Below are 21,069 nucleotides of genomic sequence, written 5' to 3'. Positions count from 1 at the left end.
TACCCCTTGATCCCTTTAGCTGTAAGGGCCACATCCAGCTCCCTCTTCAATATATCCAATGAACTGGCCCCAACAGCTTTCTGTGGTAGAGAATTCCATAAGTTCACAATTCTCGGAGAGAAGGTATTCCTCATCTCAGTCCTGAATGGCTTACCCCTTATTCTTAGGTTGTAACCCCTAGTTCTGGATGTCCCCAACATCGGGAACATTCTTCCCGCCCTAGCCTGTCCAGTCCCATCAGGATTTTATTGTTTCTATGAGATCTCTTCTCATTCTTCTAATCTCCAGTGAGTACAAGCCCAGTCGATCCAGTCTTCTTCATATATCAGTCCTGCCATCCCGGGAATTAGTCTGGTGAATCTTCGCTGGACACCCTCAATAGCAAGAATGCCCTTCCTCAAACTAGGAGACCAAAACTGCACACAATGCTCAAGGTGCAGCCTCACCAAGGCTCTGTATAATTGCAGCAAGACATCCCTACTCCAATACCCAAAACCTCCCACCACGAAAGCCAGCATGCCATTAGCTTTCCTCACCGCCTACTGTACCTGCATGCTAACTTTCAGTGACTGTTTCACCATGACACCCAGGTCTCGTTGCACTTCCCGCTTTTCTAAACTACCACCATCAGATAATAATCTGCCTTCCTGTTTTTGCCACCAAAGTGGATAACCTCACATTTATTACCCACATTATCTGGCATTTGCCAAGTATTTGCCCATTCAGCCAGCCTGTCCAAGTCACCCTGCAGCCGCTTTGCATCCTTTTTATTGCCATTCTATATAATTTAACAAATGAATGATACAAAATTATAAAATAACCATTTTGTAGCTTAAACAAGCACAAGATTGCACAAATCATCTAACAATGTCTTTTGAATTCCAATACTGAAATGGTTCATCAGTAAAAACACTAAATAAAGGATGTCAGACACAATGGTTTACATACCCTTTATAGACTTGTTGTTGACCTCTTTCAAGGCCTTCCAATGTAGTATCTTTTAGGACTGTTAGAATGCCTTTGTCTATCGAGACCTGTGCAATACCAGCTCCCATTAGACCAGCACCCAAAATAGCTATTTTCCTGAAGAAAATCAGTTGCAATACATCAATTAATGCACTAATAACAAAAGATTTTGAAACTATAAATAAAACTAATATGGTATTTCTCCATCTTTTCAGCATTGAAAAACATATGGAATGGATTGAGGTTGTAGTATTTCTATGATAGATTACTATTAACTCACCAGAAGAAGTTAGGATTCATCCATTCCAGTGTAGGCAAATTTTGGTACCATGTTAAGTTTCAATTACTTTGCAACAGCCTCTCTGGCAGCACAAAATATGTGGAACATCATTCTTTTAATTGTTGGAAATTTAAAAAACTTTTTCCTTATTTTTTTTTGCTTCTCTCTGGGTCCCATCTTTCTTTTCATCTCTATTTTGCTTTCTTCATGTAATTTGACATGGAATTAAATATCCTTAACTGACGTGTCTTGATTCAAATTCTGTATGGCTCAGTAATGATTTTCCAATCTGATGATTGGAAAAGGAGATTCATGATTGCATGCATGCTCTCTCAGGTTCAAGATTTCCTATGGAAGATTTTGTATTGAAATAGATTTCTAATTGTAGCAGATCCAGTGTAAGAGGTCAGAGAAAGTATACGGCCAAGTGTACAAAATTCACTGAATAGCTGTTGATGCTCATTTATAACAGAATCTGGGCGGCTGGCACTTCAGAGATTAAAAGCATAACTAAAAACTATTGAATAGCATAGGATAAACAAAACGCTGTCACTCATGCTCAGAATCCAAAATTAATAACTCTAATTGTTAATGTTGCAAGAGCATGAAGTACAAATAGAAAAATCTGACTGCAATATAAGAATTTCCAAGAATGGTGCATTACATGCCAAGGAGCTCTGAGAATGGTGACTTATCAAAATTTTGGACAATTCCGTGACATGAATTAAAATATCAAAAAAGCACCAAGCCTCAAGTAGCACACACTGCGAATTAAAAAAATTAATCCCCACTGTTTACACTGTTCAACTCTGATCAAGCACACAAACTATGATGTTTCCAGTGCAGATTAATGACAACTGTGTAAATGGAGGAGAGGGAGTGGAATCCTCTAGTACAGGGGTGGGCAAACTACGGCCCGCGGGCCGCATGCGGCCCGCCAAAGGTATTTCTGCGGCCCACCAAGTCATTAAAAAAAAAAAAAAATTTTTTTTTTTAAAAATTTAAAAAAAAAAAAATTTTTTTTTAAAAAAAGGTTAATGGGGGGGGCTGTTGGGTTACTTACTGGTATAGGGTGGATACGTTGACTTGAGTATGGTGATCATTGCTCGGTACAACATCGAGGGCCAAAGGGCCTGTTCTGTGCTGTTCTATGTTCTATATGAGGCGCCCAGAATCATAACCGGGTGAAGTAATTATTTTACTTAATATACTATGCGGCCCTTTGTGAATTGTGAATTTCTGAATGTGGCCCTTGCACGGAAAAGTTTGCCCACCCCTGCTCTAGTATAAATGGAAGTTTTATGTTCAGAATTTTGCAAAAGTTTAAAGAATTAAAATATATTTTTCAGACAAATACAACTGCATTCAGGCCTTAATTCCTTCAGAAGTCGGAGAATAAGCCACCACTGTCAACACTGAAACTAAATCATAGTCGAAGCAGGGTGTGGAGAGGAGGGATAGTGTTATTGTATTTTTGCTTAAATCCACTTAACAGGCTGCTTGCAGAAAAAATAAATTATAAAATTACTCCTGGCTAAGCAAATAGAAAATAATCAGAGCACCAGGTAGCTGATTATTCCTATACAGAGCAGCGTGGCTTAGCATTACTGTGATCAAGCAAACAACCCTACGTTTAAGAGAATCACTTTTCTGTTACAGTTTTTCAAAAAGCTACAATTCCAGACCATAAAAACCCATGGTCTCAGGTGAAAGCAACAGTAGTTTCAACTGTGATATTGCATGACAAAAATCACACAGGAAAAGGAATCCTTTGAACATTCTTGGCCAGGTTTGGAAAGGGAACACCGGAAATCCATTTTATTGAAGAAATGTACATACTCAGTTTCCTTCTGTGGTTTTCCAAACTTGTTCTTCTTGCATGCTACTTGACCATGATAAAGTCCAGTCAGGGCTTTTGATTCATTTGTCATCGCCAGTTCTCCAAATTTCTAGTCAAGAAATGAAAGAGATTTCCCAGGGTCCAGAATAGAATGACTTAACGGTATTATCAAGAATGCCTGTTGCAGGTTGTTAACAACTTCAGCAACACGTATGAAAACGGCATAATTAGTTGAGAGAATGAAATAGGACTATGAAGACAGCTATCAGGTTTGTGTAATATTGCAACTGTTTTGTTAGAAGCAAGTTGCATGTCACCCATTATAAGGTTTAGTTCCTTTGTAACGCATTTGGTACAGTGACTAAGTTAAATCTAGATATTGTGTTATGTTACGAAACAATTTACAAATTGAGCCATAAATGTGAATTGGGAATAAAACTTTAAAAACTTGTACTCACTTGAAAATCCCACTACTGCATTGATGCAAAATCTGACACATTGCTACAAAGTAAAATGTGAATGGGAATGACAATTGGAGGCATGGCGTCAGATGCAATTAGAGGGAGAACCTTTGTAAAACGTTAGGGTTGAACGCCAGGTTTTGGTTAAGCTACAGAGATACAACATTGAGCAACTTTCTTTTTACACGTGTTCAAGTTTTTTTAAAAACACTTCTCTCACTTCCAATACATCTCACAGCTACTTTCTAGGCATAATTTGATTCTAATCTCATTAACTTTCCCCCAGACTCTCATGATTTTTTAATGTGTAATGTGTGTACCTTACCTGTGATTCAATCAGATAACCAGCATCTGATCCCTGCTCTAATCCAGTTTTCACAACCTTAAATGAAGCAATAAATTAAATCACTAATTTGAATTCCACACTGTTCTACTCATCTCAGCATAATTAACCTCTGTAAATACAGTTTTAAACATACCTCAATGATTTTCAGTGGGGCAGGATAGAGTCCTTTGGTTTGTGCCATCACCTTTTTTATTACCGTTTTATATACTTGCTCCCTGACTAAAGGGAATTTAAAAGCCCACGACTGCACCTCTGAAATAAGAATTAAAGTTTAGAAAATAAAAAATTATCTTTTACAATTCGGTATACAAACATTAATGACATTGTGTAATTTGCATTTGTTCAATGCTTTAGAACAAATGGACCAAGCAGCTAACTCCAATGAGCATGCCACGGTATAACTTAGGCTCAAGGTGCAGTTCAACAATCATCAACAGTTTGCTTCTCCACAAACTCTCAATCAGGGTCACCCAACACCCTTATCAGGAGCCTGCTGGACTATCCCTGGCAAAACTACTCCACTTCCATTACTATTCTGCCTCATGGAGGTCTGACTGCAGTCCTGGAAGTGGCATTCTCTTTTTTTAAATAAATTTAGAGTAGCCAATTATTTTTTTTTTCCAATTAAGGGGCAATTTAGCATGGCCAATCCACCTAACCAGCACATCTTTGGGTTGTGGGGTGAAACCCACGCAGACATGGGGATAATGTGCAAACCACAAGGACAGTGACCCAGGGCCGGGATTCGAACCCGGGTCCTCTGTGCCGCAGTCCCAGTGCCATCCACTGCGCCACATGCTGCCCTGGAAGTGGCATTCTCAATGGCTCTGCTGGGATCGGAGACCTGTCGATCATCTGTGGCCAAGAGATCTGCAGCCTAATCATCATCCCAGATGGGGGCAGAAGACTATCAGAGCTAACAACCAGACAGCCCTAACTTTCCATCCCCACTCTTGTCTTTTTAGCCGGCAGTGTGGAGCCACCAGCTGTGTGAAAAATTAGGCCAGGGTGTTTGTTTCTTGAATAACATTGAAATGACAGGTTTAAACCTCAACGCAGAAGAAAAGGATTCCAAATCAGACTTTCATATTCTATGTAGCTTTTCCAGACAGAAGGTTTGATTCTGTCAGTCTTTGATGAATGAATAATGCGAAATCCTGCATTTAAAGTAACATTATTGGAATAAAAATACTAGTTTGGCTACAAATGTTTAGTGGTCTCAACTAGTTTTGGAAAGTAAACTGTCAACTGTTATAACCTGGTCTCAAATTTCTATAATATCCTTTATGCATATTTATTGATTGCTGCACTGTTGAAATCAACAATTCTGTAAATATTGCTTCAATTTAGAGGGCGACCATTTGTAAATACATGGATTGATGCTCTAGCTGAAAGGAAAATGAACAAATATTTTTAAATTACTGGGTCACTCAGTTATTTGAGACATGATTGGCTTAGATTGACATTTTTCCAAGTAGAAATACTCTTTTATTCATAAAACTTGTGAATCCCCTGTGCTACTACTGATTGGAACTGACCTGTGTTTTTTCCCTATTCATTCTTCATGGGGAGTAGGCATTTATTCCCAACCGCCATTAACTGAGTGGCTTGCAAGGCCATTTCAGAGGGCATTTAAGAGTCAGCGGTGGATTGTGAGTCACATGTAGGCCAGACTAGATATGGGTGGCAGATTTCTTTTCCTTTTGGCTTTTACAACAATGGCTTCATGGCATTCATTAGACTTTTACTGAATTCAGATTTTACCATCTGGCATGGTGGTATGTGAACCTTGGATTACTAGTCCAGTGACAATACCACCAGGTCACCACCTCCCCTCAACGTCATAAGGCATTGCACAGAGAGAGGCCCTGGGATCTATCGTGTCTGCACCAGCCAGCAGATATCCTAATCCCATTTTTCCAGCACTTAGTCCATGGCCTTGTATGTTATGATGTTTCGAATGACTCATCTAAATGTTCTGAGGGGTGTGTCCCCCGCCCCCATTCAGACAGTAAGTTTCAGATTTCTACAACCCTCTGGGTGAAAAAGTTGTTCTTTCAATCCGCTCTAAATCTATGCACCCTGGTTATTAATTCCTCTCCTAAGAGGAAATGTTTATTTGGATATACCCTCTCTATGCCCCTCATAATTTTGCATACTAGATCTCTTTGTCTGCCATATTATCACCATTCCCTCTCTCCTCGAGGGGGGGGGAATTTCCATTTTTTTGGGTGCTTATTTTTCCCCTGTTGTTTTATAATGTTTTTTTACCTTCTGCTGGGGATCACACAGCTCAAAATGAGTGGGTAATGCAGCATCGAAACTTACAACACGGAAGGAGATAATTCAACTCATGGTGTCCATGCCAGCTGACAAGTAGCCATCCAGCCTGATCACCTATTCCAACTCTTCATCCGTAGCCTTGTAGAGCAATGCATTTCAAGTGCTTATCCAAAAGATTTTCTGCTTTTACAACCCTTTCAGGTAGGGCAGCCCAGTTTTATGTAATTCAATTACTTCTCTCTTGTATATTGGGATGTATTCCATATCTTAAATGTACAGAACAGTTTGGGCAGACCAATGAGTTTTCTATTGCTTGGTATTTTTGTTTATTCATATGGACAAACCTACAAGTTATATAACAATATAACTTGGATACAACTCTTGGATATGCTGGCAAAGCAAACATTTATTGTCCATTCCTTACTATCCTCGAGAAGGTGAACTGCTACAGTCTGTGTGATGAAAGTACTCCAACACTGCTATCCCTTTTGAGAGCTATGGAACTTTGACCTTGTATTATAGTAATCTCCAAATCAGGATGGTGTGTAATTTGGGATCGGAACTTGGAGATGGTGATGTTTCCATGCACCCCTTACCCTTATCCTGGGTAGAGAGATTGCTGTTGAAAATGATTTTGCAAGGTGTTGCAGTCTATTGTGCAGGTCGTATGCTATGCAGCCACAGAGCGCTAGTGGTGAAGTAGGTAAATTTTAAATCTGTGAATGGGGTGATTTCCATATAGAGAATGAAAAAATATCGGAATGAAATGAAAATAGCTTATTGTCACGAGTAGGCTTCAATGAAGATACTGTGAAAAGCCCCTAGTCGCCACATTCCGGCGCCTGTCCGGGGAGGCTGGTACGGGAATCGAACCGTGCTGCTGGCCTGCTTGGTCTGCTTTAAAGCCAGCGATTTAGCTCAGTGAGCTAAACCAGCCCCTTAGTTACTGTGAAAAGCCCCTAGTCGCTACATTCCAGCACCTGTTCGGGGAGGCTGTTACGGGAATCGAACCGTGCTGCTGGCTTGCCTTGGTCTGCTTTCAAAGCCAGCGATTTAGCCCAGTGTGCTAAACATCTAAACCGGGGCAAATACTTTGTTCCACAATCACCCACCACTGCCACTACTGAAGTAGTGCATGCACGGAAGCTTATGGATTAAGTGTACCTACACAACACCAACTCGTCTAAACATCTTTAGCAAAGCCTCCCTAACCTACAGTTTCCACTAGTTGGTAAAACAAGGAGAGCATGTGCATGGGGATACCATCAACTTCAAGCCACAAGATGATCCCAATTTGGAAATATACTGCTATTCCCTTATTGTTGTTGGATCAAAATTCTAGAACTACCTGTTGAACAGTACTGGAAATGACTTCAACACAGATTGAAGAAGTTCAATAAGGTGATGAATAATAGAGATGAATAATAAATGTTGGCTATGCCAGCGACACCCACATCAGAAAATGAATAAAGTATCCCTCAATTCTACATATATTCTAACAATGCCACATACATGTGTGGTTGAGGTCTATATGCCACAATCTGTGTCTTCAGTTCATTTTAACTATTCAGAGCAAAATGCTCTTGAACCTGATTCATCCTATGCACCAAACATACTGGCACTGGGCTTAACATTTCTCAATGTTAGATCATGTTTTAACTGGTCACCAAAAACAATGGGCGGGATCCCCCGACCCCTCGCCCCGGGGGGCGGCGCGAATCCCGCCACGCTGCTGGCTGCCGTATTCTCTGACACCGTTGTTCAGGCGGGGGCGGGATTTCCGCCAAGCCGGTCGGGGGCTACTGGCTGTGGTCACCCCCCCCCCCCCCCCCCCCCCCCCCACCACCACCCCCGGCTATTCTCTGGGCCCCGATCGGCCGTCCGTTTTTGGCCAATCCCGTTGGTGTGAGATACGTATCGTCCCACACGGCGGGACCTGGCAGGTAAGTCGGTGGGGGCGGTACTCGGGAGGTGGGCGCGGGGGGATCCGACCTGGGGGAGGGGGGGGGGGGCACGATGGCCTGGCCCGCGATCGGGGACCACTGATCTGCGGATGGGCCTGTTCGAAGGCGGCACTTCCTACTACCGCGCCGGCCCCTGTAGGGCACCGCCATGGCCGGCAGGCACACGCGCCAAAATACGACGGCTGGCCTGCGCGGAATTGAGCCGGTGGATTCGCGCATGCACGAACTTGCGCAGTCCCTTCGGCGCCGGCTGGAGCGGCGCCAACCCCTCCGCCGTCCACCCAGTCCCCGAGACAGGTGAGAATTCCTCACCTTAGGGGCCTGTTGACGCCAGAGACGTTGGCTTTTCCCGCCGGCGTGGGGTCTTCGTCCCCAGAAGGGAGAATTCCGCTGAATAGCTTTTTGTGTTGCTTTTCATAATTAAAATCTGCTTGTGTATAAATGTGTTTGCCAAATGCATTTACGGTTTCAAATCCAGTTTTGTGTAATTTATAATTCCCATTCAACTGTACAGTATTTTAAAGAGGTTTAGGAAAAGAAATGCAATGTTTGTCTTGAAAGTATAATTATAATTCTGTGAAAATGTGTGTATACTTCGTATTTTTAAATGTTTATACTGCCAATGTTTAACTTGTGATTACAGTTCTAGAATAAGTGTGTCCTCCATCTGCTTTCTTTGTTCCACAATATGTATATCATAGTGTTTGTGAAAAATGCCATTTTTACAAATAATTGATGCTTTAGCACAAAATAAATGACACCCGAGTATGGAAACTATCTCAGAAAATGATACAAGCACAAGTCTCATGAATAAATAAATATAAAACTTGGGCAGCATTGTGGCACAGTGGTTAGCACAGCTGCCTCACAGCTCCAGGGACCCAGGTTCAATTCGGACCTTGGGTGACTGTGGAGTTTGCGCTTTCTCCCCGTTTCTGCGTGGGTTTCCTCTGGGTGCTCCGGCTTCCTCCCAAAATGTGGTCAGGTGGATTGGCCATGTTAAATTGCCCTTAGTGTAAAAGTTAGGTGAGCTTACGGGGTTAAGATGGCGGAGTGGGCTTAAGTAGGCGATGTAGACTCGATAGGCCGAATGGCTTCCTTCTGCAGTGTAAATTTTATGATTCTAAGCAAACAAGAGAAACAGTAAACTAACTGCTAACTAGTGAATTTGCAAACCTAGCAGGTAATTAGATCAGGAAATCAGCCCATCTGCCAGTGTCTGCAAGTAGTGGGTAGGGATTTTGAACTCGTTAAAATCAGGCCTACAATATCTTGACACTGAAATCTTGAAGGCTCCATTTTATATGCCAGAAAACCTTTATAGGAGATTTTTAAAGCACCATAGAACAGTTAGAAATCAGTATAAACAAAATTACTTTTGAAAAATTCATTTACGGGATGTGGGTTTCGCTGGCTCGGTAAGCATTTATCGCCCATCCCTAATTTCCCTTGAGATGGTGGCGGTCAGCTGCCTTCTTGAACTGCTGCACACATGTTTTAATTCCGTTTTCAGAATTTTTTCAGTTTTAAGTACTTACTATCAACAAGACTTTTCTTCCTTTTAAGGGAAATCTGCTTATTTGCTATTGCCCTGGCACAATCAATTGCCACTTCTTCCAAGTATTCCATTGTTCTCTCTTCTGGACTCTTGAGGCCAGGTCCTATAAAAAAATACAAAATAATGCACATATATCCAATTCAGGAAAGGATTCAATATATAGGAAACCACCACAAGTTAAATTCACTCTAAAACACAAATATTCCTTTTGCCAAAACATTTTAATAGCATCCTTGAATTTTGAAATTTGGTTAAACATCCTTCCAATTTCATGAGTTCAGAAAATGCCCAGAAAAACTGGTAAACTTCATGAATTGCTCACAAAGATAATATTTTGGGTTCAATTATATTTGTTTTTAAAAACGCCATCAAATATTTCCAATATCCATTGTGATCAAAGTCCATTTTAAGTTGGTTTGATTTTCTCATTAACAATAGTGACCACACTGGATTTCAAAACGTTTTTAGACCTAAAGTATTTCAAGGATCTTTTCAAACATTATGCAATATGTAATCAAAATTAAAAATGCGATGTGGATTATTGTACTAAATCTAGAAGAAAAGGGTCAGTAAACACTATGCTTCAACTAATTTTACATTGATAATATCTACAATATGCAAGTGCTCTGTTTACTTTTACATATAGCCAGACTTGGTTCAGGGCAAGCAAAATAATTAATGAGCATGTTAATACATTTGCTCTTGCTAAATAGAAATAACTATTGCTTGGATATTTTTGAAAAGTAGCTTACCAAGGGGAGAAACTAGGATGTCAACTAAACCCATCTTCTTGGCTTTATCTGCACGAATGTTTCTCCCAGTCAACATCATATCAAAAGCATTAGGAAGACCAACCTGATAATAAACCAGTTCAAGAAATGAGGACATTGAGTTCACCAAGTATTGGGTCATTGGGTACAAATTGTCCATGTCAGTGTTTATGTTCTATATAAGCACTCTCCCACCCTACAGCATATAATCATATCAGTATATCCTTCTATTCCTTTCTCCTTCATGTGTTTCTCTAGCTTTTCTTTAAATGCATCCATGCTATGCATCACAACTAATCCAATTGTAGTGAGCTCCACACTATTGCCACTCTTTGGGTAAGAAATCATCTATTAGAGACTGTCTTACACATGGCCTCAGTTTTCCTTTCACTATCTTAAAGACCTCTCTCAGGTCACCCTTAACCTTTGCTTTTCCAGAGAAAAGAGCCTCAACCTGTTCAGCCTTTTCTGAAAAGTATAACTGCACAGTTCCAGTTATCATCCATGTGAATCTTTTTTGGACCTTCTACATCTATCCTTTTTATGAGAATTGTGATGGGACTACATCTAGAGTGCAAAATTAGAAACACATTCAACGTTTTCCTGTTTTTCAATTCTATATTTCTAGAAATAAACCTGGTGCTTGGTTTTCTTTTTTCCCCATGGGCTTATTAATCAGCATCCTTACTTAGTGATTTTTGTACTTGTGCACCTAGAGTTCTCTTGCTCCTCTACCACATTATCCAGCAGTATGTGACCTCCTTATTCTTGCTATCAAAATGCCTCATCTAAAACACATCTACTTTGAAATTCACCTGCTAATTAGGCACCCATTCTGTAAATGTGGCATCTTCCTATATTTTGTCACATTCTTCTTTTGTGGTAATTACACCTGACAATTTGGTGTTGAAATTGTATTTCTGATTCCAGAGTCCAAATTATTTATATAAATTGTAAGCAGTGGTACCAGCACCAACCACAGCAAACAACTTGCCACATAGGAGAGGTGGTGGCATAATGGTATTATCACTGGACTATTAATCCAGAGACCCAGGGTAATGCTTTGGGGCATGGTGGAATAGTGGTTAGCACTGCTGCCTCGCAGCTCCAGGGTCCTGTGTTCAATTCCAGCCTCGGGTGACTGTCTGTGTGGAGTTTGCACTTTCTCCCATTGTCTACGTGGGTTTCCTCCGGGTGCTCCGGTTTCCTCCCACAGTCCAAAGATGTGCAGGTTAGGTGGATTGGCCATGCTAAATTGCCCTTTAGTGTCCCAAAGGTTAGGTATGATTACTGGTTTGCAGGGATAAGGTGGAGGCCTCCTTCTGTACTGTAAATTATATGTAAATTTTGTGGCCAGCTTGCTATCCATTCAGCTAATTGTGCCCTCCAAACCCCCACACTCTCACCTTAGTCACTGTGCAACGCATTATTAAAGACTTTTCAAATTCAAATTTAAAGCTTTACCCTCATCTATCCTCTGTAACTTATTTAAAGAATCCAATAAGTTAATAATAATCTTTATTAGTGTCACACATAGGCTTACATTAACACTGCAATGAAGTTACTGTGAAAATCCCGTAGTCGCCACACTCTGGCACCTGTTCAGGTACACTGAGGGAGAATTCGGAAGTCCAGTTCATCTAACAAGCATGTTTTTCGAGACTTGTGGGAGGAAACCAGAGTGCCCTCAGGAAATCCACATAACCCGGGGAGAATGTACAGACTCCACACAGACAGTGACCCAAGCCGGGAATTGGACCTGGGTCCTTGGCGTTGTAATCATTGTGCTACCGTGACACCCAAAGTCTGGTCAGGCATGGGTTTTCCTTTTGAAATCAATGGTGCCTGGTTCTATTTGTTTTCAAGAATTTTTCAATTACGTCTTTGAGAGAAGATTCTATTATCTTTCGCACCACTGACAAGCCAATTGGTCTATTGCTCCCTGGGCATGTTTCATCTCCCTATTTAAATATTGGAATGACATGTGCTGTGTAGAGCATATACCTCAGATATCTCCTCCCTAATGTTTGATATGCATGTGGCCAATATTTAAAAGTTTACAATTAGACAGTAGCTAAAAATTAACATTTGTTTTCATATTATAAATGTGTAAATATACACACACAAGATTTGCGGAAAATAATATCTGCATCAGTATTTGTCTCAGTTATATTAGCTATGCTTGGGTGCTCGCGCATGAATATAATGTCTGACAATTAAAACGTGTTTCTCAATGCAGTTATTTCAGCTTTACATATTAAAAATTAATCACCATCTTTGGCAGCCTCTGAGTGCCACCAGCTCCTGGCAGTAAACCAAGCATGACCTCTGGAGTGCCCAGTATCGTCTTCCTGTCCTTTGTTGCTACCCTGTAATGGCAGGCTATGGCAACCTAGAAACACATGCAATAATTTAACTTCTGTGACACAGTACAAACATTATCACACTTTTTTGATTAAATTACACAACATTATCACACTTAATTTGATTAAATCGTGAAAGTTATGCTGCAGTAAAAGCTGTGCACCAATTCAATTACACAGTTGAAGGAATCACAATCTGTCAATGATATAATAGAAAGTCTAAGCATTCATCTTCAACAGTTATAGTTAATGCTGAAATGAGATGAGATCCAAGACTCGTCTCTTTCCACACCTCCAAAATGATTGCTGTATTGGATTAGATTTGTTTATTGTCACGTGTACCGAGGTACAGTGAAAAGCATTTTTCTGCAAGCAGCTCAACAGATCATTAAGTACATGGGAAGAATAGGGAATAAAAGAAAATACATAAAAGGGCAACACAAGATATACAACGTAATGACATAAGCACTGGCATCGGATGAAGTATACAGGGGCGTAGTGTTAATAAGGTCAGTCCATAAGAGGGTCATTTAGGAGTCTAGTAACAGTGGGGAAGCAGCTGTTTTTGAGTCTGTTCGTGCATGTTCTCAGACTTCTGTATCTCTTGCCCAATGGAAGAAATTGGAAGAGTGAGTAAGCCGGGTGGAAGGGGTCTTTGATTATACTGTCTGCTTTCCCCAGGCAGCGGGAGGTGGAGTTGGAGTCAATGGATGGGAGGCAGGTTCGTGTGATGGACTGGTCGGTGTTCACGACTCTCTGAAGTTTCTTGGGGTCCTGGGCCGAGCAGTTGCCATACCAGGCTCTGATGCAGCCACATAGGATGCTTTCTATGGTGCATCTGTAAAAGTTGGTAAAGGTTAATGTGGACATGCTGAATTTCCTTAGTTTCCTGAGGAAATATAGGTGCTTTCTTGGTGTTAGCATTGACGTGGGTGGACCAATACAGATTTTTGGTGATGTGCACCCCTAGGAATTTGAAACTGATAACCATCTCCACCTCAGCTCCGTTGATGCTGACAGTGGGTGTACAGTACACACCTACATCAAGCTTTCATTGTTGAATGCAGATTATATTTGTATTTTGTTCCATTGGTGCAAAAATCTAATACTCAAATTTCTAATATTGTCGATTCATGTGGCTTACGACGAGACTGACAGATCTGCAGGAAAATGGGAGTATTTGAATTCAACAAGACTGACAATTTCAAACAGATACCAAATTATGAATTCTAAGGGTTGAATTAGGAGGCAAGATTGCACACATTGAATTTATATTCTCTGCAATTTAGATGGTTATGGAATGACATCATCAATTTTTTCAAGATATGAAGAGGGCAGACAGAGAGAAACTATTTCAGCTAGGATTAGGGGGCTGTTTAAAATTAGAGCCAAATCTTTCAGAAGTTACAGGTTTCAAAAAAAAAAAAGTAGTAGTTTAGAATTCTTGTTCCACACAACTAATGCTAGATTAGCTGCCATAGAACCATAGAATAGTTACAGCACAGTTACGTCTCTCCCAGCTCTCTACGAGAGCAATTCAACTACTCCCATTTCCCTGCAGATCTGCATTGTTTACTTTCTGCATACTTATCAAATTCCCTTTTGAAAGCCACAATTGTATCTGTCTCCGCCACCCTCACAGGGAGTCCATTCCAGACCTTTATCACTTGCTACTTAAAAAAATGCACTCATGTCACCTTGATTCTTTTGCCATTCACCTGAAATCAGTGTCCTTTGGTGCTTGACCCCCTCTGCCAAATAGAACAGTTTCTCTCACTCTAAACCCCTCATGATTTTGGACATCTCTATGAAATCTCTTCTCAAGCTTTTCTTGTCAAGGGAGATGTGCCCAGCTTCACCAATCTATCGTGACAACGGAAGTCCCTATTGTCTGCAGCCATTTCCGTAAATAGTTTCTGCACTTCCTAAAATGCAGTGCCCGGAATTGGACACAATACTCCAGTTAAGGCTGAACCAGTGTGTTTTAAAAAGGTTAATCATAATTTGCATGCTTGCTTTTGTACTTTATGCCTTGAACTTATAAAGCCCAGGATTGCATATGCCTTTTTCACCCACTTTCTCAAACTACCCTGCATCTTCAATAGTTTCTGGACATATTCCTCCAGGTCTTATTTCACCCTCTTTAAAACTGTCCCCTTTAGTTTATATTGCGTCTCGTCATTCGTCCGAGCAAAAGACATTTCTTTTCAGTATATTTCAGTGGAAATGGCTGCCATTTTCAAATTCATTTTTACGGGATGTCACTGGCCAGGCCAGCATTTGTTGCCAATCTCTAATTGCCCAAAAGGTGGTAGTGAGCTGCCTTCTTGAACCACTGCATTCAATGTGGCGTAGGTACCCCTACTGTGCTGTTAGGGAGGGAGTTCCAAGATTTTGACCCAGTGACAGGGAATGAACGGCAATATATTTCCAAGTCAGGAAGGTGAGCGACTTGGAGAGGAACCTCCAGGTGGTCGTGTTCCCATGTATCTGCTCCCCTTTTTCTTCTAGGTGGCAGTGGTCATGGGTTTGGAAGGTGCTGACTAAGGAGCTTTGGTGAATTCCTGCAGTGCATCTTGTAGATGGTACACACGGCTGCAACTGTGCATCAGTGGTGGAGGGAGTGACTGTTTGCAGCAGGATTCCTAGCCTTTGACCTGTTTTTGTAGCCAGTATCAATATGGCTATTGCAATTCAGTTTCTGGTCAATGACAACCCCCAAAATGTTGATAGTGGGGGACTCAGTGATGGCAATGCCATTCCCATACCAGCCTTCCAGAACAGGCACTGGAATGTGGCGACTAGGGGCTTTTCACAGTAACTTCATTTGAAGCCTACTTGTGACAATAAGCGATTTTCATTTGAAAGTCAAGGGACGATGTATTGATTCTGTCTTGCTGGAGAAGGTCATTGTCTGACACTTGTGTGACATGAATGTTACTTGCTACTCGTCAGCCCAAGCCTGGATATTGTCCAGATCTTGTTTAATTTGGAGGTGGACTGTTTAATTATCTGAGTCGTTGCAAAAGCTGCTGAACATTGTGCAGTCATTTGTTTTTCATAAATTTAGAGTACCCAATTCATTTTTTCCGATTAAGGGCCAATTTAGTGTGGCCAATCCACCTAGCCTGCACATCTTTGGGTTGTGGGGGCGAAACCCACGGAAACACAGAGAGAATGTGCAAACTCCACACGGACAATGACCCAGAGCCGGGATCGAACCTAGGACCTCGGCGCTGTGTGGCAACATGGCTAACCCACTGCGCCACCGTGCTGCCCCCGACATTGTGCAGTCATTGCGGGTTATGGGACAAAGGTGGACTGTGTGGAGATATAAAACAAAATATATGGAGAAAATTGATTTTAAAGAGCCAAAAATATCTACTGAGATCAATTTGAAATTAAAAACATGTTGCTCAGCATTTGAGATATGCTGGCTGTCAGCTTCAAGCTCTTGCTGCACGTTTCGCTGCAATTGATTAGGTTACATGTAAAAGTTGGAACACCTCCCATACCTCAAGACCACCTCCAAGGCAGGAACCATTGATCGCAGCTACAACAGGCTTGGTGGATGCTTCAATCTTCTCAAACATTTTCTGTCCCTCCTGAGATAGCTGTGTCACTTCTTCAACAGATTTACATTCCTCTATCATACTGAAAATTTAAAAAAAATCACACATGACGGCCTTAAAAGCTGGCATACCCTTTTTCATAATTTGTTTTGTGTTCTCAGCATTTGGCAATGTAGCAGCCACTGTAGCCCTTGGGTCAATGGTATCTCATGATGTGAAGGAATGTTAAGTGCAGTGATGAAAGAATTAGACAACGTGAAGTGAAATGAGACTTTGCCAATTGTCCTTCTCAGTAATACAGATCTTGGGTGCGACATACTGTCAAATTAAAATGTAATAGTTCCAGTACTCAGTGGAGGTATAAATAAAACTTTTATGGCAAAGATGCTAGGAAACAGTCTCCTCTGTCCTGTATGTTGTTCAATTTGAATCCTGTTAACGCAGTACATCCTTGACTTGTCAATGGTGAAGGGACATTGAGGGGTCAGGAGGTGAGCCCTTCATATGCTTTTGCAGGTGCAGTGTCAATATGGTTGATTATTATAAGATTCTGGGCAATTATGACTCCCACCAGGATACTGGTAGCGCAGAATTCAGTGGAGATGATGCTCAGTTTGGGGGGAAAAGTTAACTGCAAATGATTTATAAAAGTTGAGCATAACAACAACTGCTGTTGCACTCTACTTATAAAGCCCAGGATCCATATGCTTTTAAGAATGCTTTTATCTCTTTTAAGAAACACGTTTATTAAATTGTTCTGCAACCTTCAAAAATTTGTGTACATGAACATCCCTCTGCTCCTACACCTCTGTAAAATGAGAGAAGCATATACAAATTACCATAAGTACACTTTATACAGAAACTGACGCCTGGAACTGTATTTAAAAATATAAACTACCTTATGTCAGCACCAGCAATGAAGCAGCCTGGTTTCGATGAGATAAGGACAGCACTTCGAACAGCATCATTTGTCCAAACTTCATTCATCACCTCAGTAAACTCGGACTGCAGTTTTTTAGATAGGGTGTTAACCTATCAGGAGCAAAGGAAAACCAAGTTACATTATTTTAATGAAGTGCTCATTCCTTAGTTTCCAATATGTGAGGCGGCACGGTGTTATTGTCGCCGGACTAGTAATCCAGAGATCCTGGGGAATGATCTGGGGACCCGGGTTCGAATCCCATTACGGCAGATAGCGGAATACAAACTCAACAAAATATCTGAAATTAAAAGTCTAATGTTGAACACGAAATCATTGTCGATTGTAGTAAAAACCCATCTGGTTCACTAATATCCTTTAGAGAAAAAAACCTGCCATTCTTACCTGGTCTGGCCTACATGTGACTCCAGACCCACAGCAATGTGGTTCACTCTTAAATGACGTCTGAAGTGACCCAGCAAGCCACTCAGTTGTATTCAACTGCTACGTAAACATAAAAAAGGATGAAACCGGACTGACCACCCGACATTGACCTCGGCACCAAAGCAACAACGGCAAAACCAGCCCTGTCGACCCTTCAAAAGTCCTTCTTAATAACATTTGGGGGCTTGTGCCAAAGTTGGGAGAGCTGTCTCACAGACGAGTCAAGCAACAGCCTAACATAGTTATACCCGCGGAATCATACCTTACAGACAATGTCCCAGACACCATTATCACATTCCTGGGAATGTCCTGTCTCACCAGCAGGATAGACCCAGCAGAGGTGGCGACACAGTGGCATACAGTCGAAAGCGAGTTGCCCCGGAAGTCCTCAATATCAACTCTGGATCCCATCGACTCTGCAAGTCGCATGACGTCAGGTTAAAAATGGGCAGGGTACCTCCTGCTGATTACCATGTACAGTCCACCATCTGATGATGAATCAGTACTCCTCCATGTTGAACCACTTGGAAGAAGCACTGAGGGTGGCAAGGACGCAGAACGTGGAGAATTCAATGTCCATCACCAAGAGTGGTTTGGTTATACCATCACAGACCAGGCTGGCTGGGTCCTAAAGGACATAGCTTCAAGACTGGGACTCCAGCAGGTGGTGAGGAAACCAACAAGAGCGAAAACCATACTTGACCTCATCCTCACCAACCCGCCTGCTGCAGATACATCTGTCCATGATAGTATCAGTAGAAGTGACCAGCGCACAATCCTTTGAGGAGACAAAGTCCCGTCTTCACATTGAGGATACCCTCCAATGTGTTGTGTGGCACTACCACTGTGCTAGTTGGGATAGGCTTCAAAGGGATCTAGCAACTCCAGACTGGGCACCCATGATGCATTATGGGCAATCAGCAGGAGCAGAATTATACTCGAGCACAATCTGCAACCTCATGAACCAGCATATCCCCCATTCTATGACTACCAATCCAGCTGATGAACCAGGTTCACCGAAGAGTGCAGGAAAGCATACCAGGAACAACACCAGCACCTAAAAATGAGGTATTAATCTGGACTACTTGTGTGCCAAACAGCATAAGCAACAAGTAATAGACAGAGCCAAGCGTATTCACGACAAACTCAGATCTAAGCTCTGCAGTCCTGCCACACCGAGCCATGAATGGTGGTGGACAATTAAACAACTCACTGGAGGAGGAGGCTTCACAAATATTCACATTTTCAATGATGGAGGAGCCCAGCACATTTATGCAAAAGACAAAGCTGAAGCGTTCGCAATAATCTTCAGCGAGAAGTGCCGAATGGTTGACCCATCTCGGTCTCCTCCGAAGGTCCCCAGAATCACAGATATCAAGTCTTCAGCCAATATGATTCACTCCACGAGATATCAGGAAACGGTGGAAAGCACCGGTTACTGCAAAGTCTGTGCGTCTGACAATTTTCCGGCAACATATTTCTTTAAAAAAAAACAGTTACGGGGCTTTGCTCTACAAGTTCAAGTTTCCTTGTGCTAGGCCAGAAACTTCACCTGGGAACAGTTGTTTCAATAGACTTGTGCTCCAGAACTTGCTGCACCCCTAGCCAAGTTGTTCCAGTACAGCTCCAATGTAGGGCAGCACGGTGGCCTAATGGTTAGCACAGCTGCCTCACGGCACTGAGGTCCCAGGTTCGATCCCGGCTCTGGGTCACTGTCCGTGTGGAGTTAGCACATTCTCCCCGTGTCTGCGTGGGTTTCACCCCCACAACCCAAAAATGTGCAGAGTAGGTGGATTGGCTGCAATAAATAATTGGGTAATCTAAATTTATGAAAACAAAAGTACAGCTCCAATGTTGGCATCTCCTTGGAAATGTGCAAAATTGCCCAGGTGTGTCCCGTACATAGGAAACTGGACAAATCCATGCTGACCAATTACCGTCCTATCAGTTTACTCCCCATCATCAGCAAAGTGATGGAAGGAGTCATCAACAGTGTTACCAAGCCGCATTTTCTCAGTAATAACCTGCTCACAGATGCTCAGTTTGGGTTCCACCAGAGTCACTCAGCTCCTGAACTCATTATAGCCTTGGTTCAAAAGAGCTGAACGCCAGATGTAAGGTGAGAGTGACTGTCCTTGACATCAAGGCAGCATTTGACCGAGGCATCAAGGAGCCCTAGCCAAACTAGAGTCAATGGGAATCAGGGAGAAAACTGTCTGCTGAATTGAGTCATGCCTGGAACAAAGGGAAATGGTTGTGGTGGTTGGAGGCCTATGATTTCAGCTCCAGGCCATAATTGCAAGAATTCCTTAAGGTAGAGTCCTAGGCCCAACCATCTTCAGCTGTTTCATCAATAACCTATTTTTCAGCAAAAGGTCAGAAGTAGGGAAGTTTGCAGATGACTGCACAATGTTCCACAATGTTCAAAACCTCAGATACTGAAGCAGTTCATGTTCAAATGCAGCAAGACCTGGACAATAAACCAGGATTGGGCTGACAGGTGACAGGCAACATTTGGGCCACACAAGTGCCAGGCAATGACCATCTCCTACAAGAGCAGGTCGTGCCTAACTAATTTAGTGGAATTTTTTGAGGACATTACCAGTGCAGTGGATAACGGGGAGCCAATGGATGTGGTATATCTGGATTTCCAGAAAGCTTTTGACAAGGTGCCACACAAAAGGCTGCTGCATAAGATAAAGATGCATGGCATTAAGGGTAAAGTAGTAGCATGGATAGAGGATTGGTTAATTAATAGAAAGCAAAGAGTGGGGAGTAATGGGTCTTTCTCTGGTTGGCAATCAGTAGCTAGTGGTGTCCCTCAGGGATCCGTGTTGGGCCCACAATTGTTCACAATCTACATAGATGATTTGGAGCTGGGGACAAAGGGCAATGTGTCCAAGTTTGCAGATGACACTAAGATGAGTGGTAAAGCGAAAAGTGCAGAGGATACTGGAAGTCTGCAGAGGGATTTGGATAGGTTAAGTGAATGGGCTAGGGTCTGGCAAATGGAATACAATGTTGACAAATGTAAGGTTATCCATTTTGGTAGGAATAACATCAAACGGGATTATTATTTAAACAATAAAATATTAAAGCATGCGCTGTGCAGGGAGACCTGGGTGTGCTAGTGCATGAATCCCAGAAAGTTGGTTTACAGGTGCAACAGGTGATTAAGAAGGCAAATGGAATTTTGTCCTTCATTACTAGAGGGATGGAGTTTAAGACTAGGGAGGTTATGCTGCAATTGTATAAGGTGTTAGTGAGGCCACACCTGGAGTATTGTGTTCAGTTTTGGTCTCC

At 41.9% G+C, this 21,069-nt stretch overlaps 1 protein-coding gene across 1 annotated transcript in view; it reads right to left on the bottom strand.

Moving 5' to 3' along the window:
- The window catches only part of LOC119967472 (trifunctional enzyme subunit alpha, mitochondrial-like), an 83,995-nt gene that overhangs the window by 29,790 nt on the left and 33,136 nt on the right, over nt 1-21,069 (bottom strand). Inside the window, exons 4-12 of the mRNA XM_038800046.1 lie at nt 17,302-17,435; nt 16,347-16,485; nt 12,741-12,860; nt 10,451-10,553; nt 9,679-9,801; nt 4,027-4,145; nt 3,873-3,929; nt 3,086-3,195; nt 949-1,083 (exon numbers count right to left, since the gene is read on the bottom strand). Of these exons, the coding sequence (XP_038655974.1) occupies nt 949-1,083; nt 3,086-3,195; nt 3,873-3,929; nt 4,027-4,145; nt 9,679-9,801; nt 10,451-10,553; nt 12,741-12,860; nt 16,347-16,485; nt 17,302-17,435 (1,040 nt within the window). The remainder of the gene's footprint in view (nt 1-948; nt 1,084-3,085; nt 3,196-3,872; nt 3,930-4,026; nt 4,146-9,678; nt 9,802-10,450; nt 10,554-12,740; nt 12,861-16,346; nt 16,486-17,301; nt 17,436-21,069) is intronic.

This window comes from Scyliorhinus canicula, chromosome 6, assembly GCF_902713615.1.
Source record: "Scyliorhinus canicula chromosome 6, sScyCan1.1, whole genome shotgun sequence".
In the NCBI taxonomy this organism is placed as follows: domain Eukaryota; kingdom Metazoa; phylum Chordata; class Chondrichthyes; order Carcharhiniformes; family Scyliorhinidae; genus Scyliorhinus; species Scyliorhinus canicula.
The sequence above is the reverse complement of the archived record's forward strand: the minus strand, read 5'-3'. Positions and strand labels throughout refer to the sequence as shown.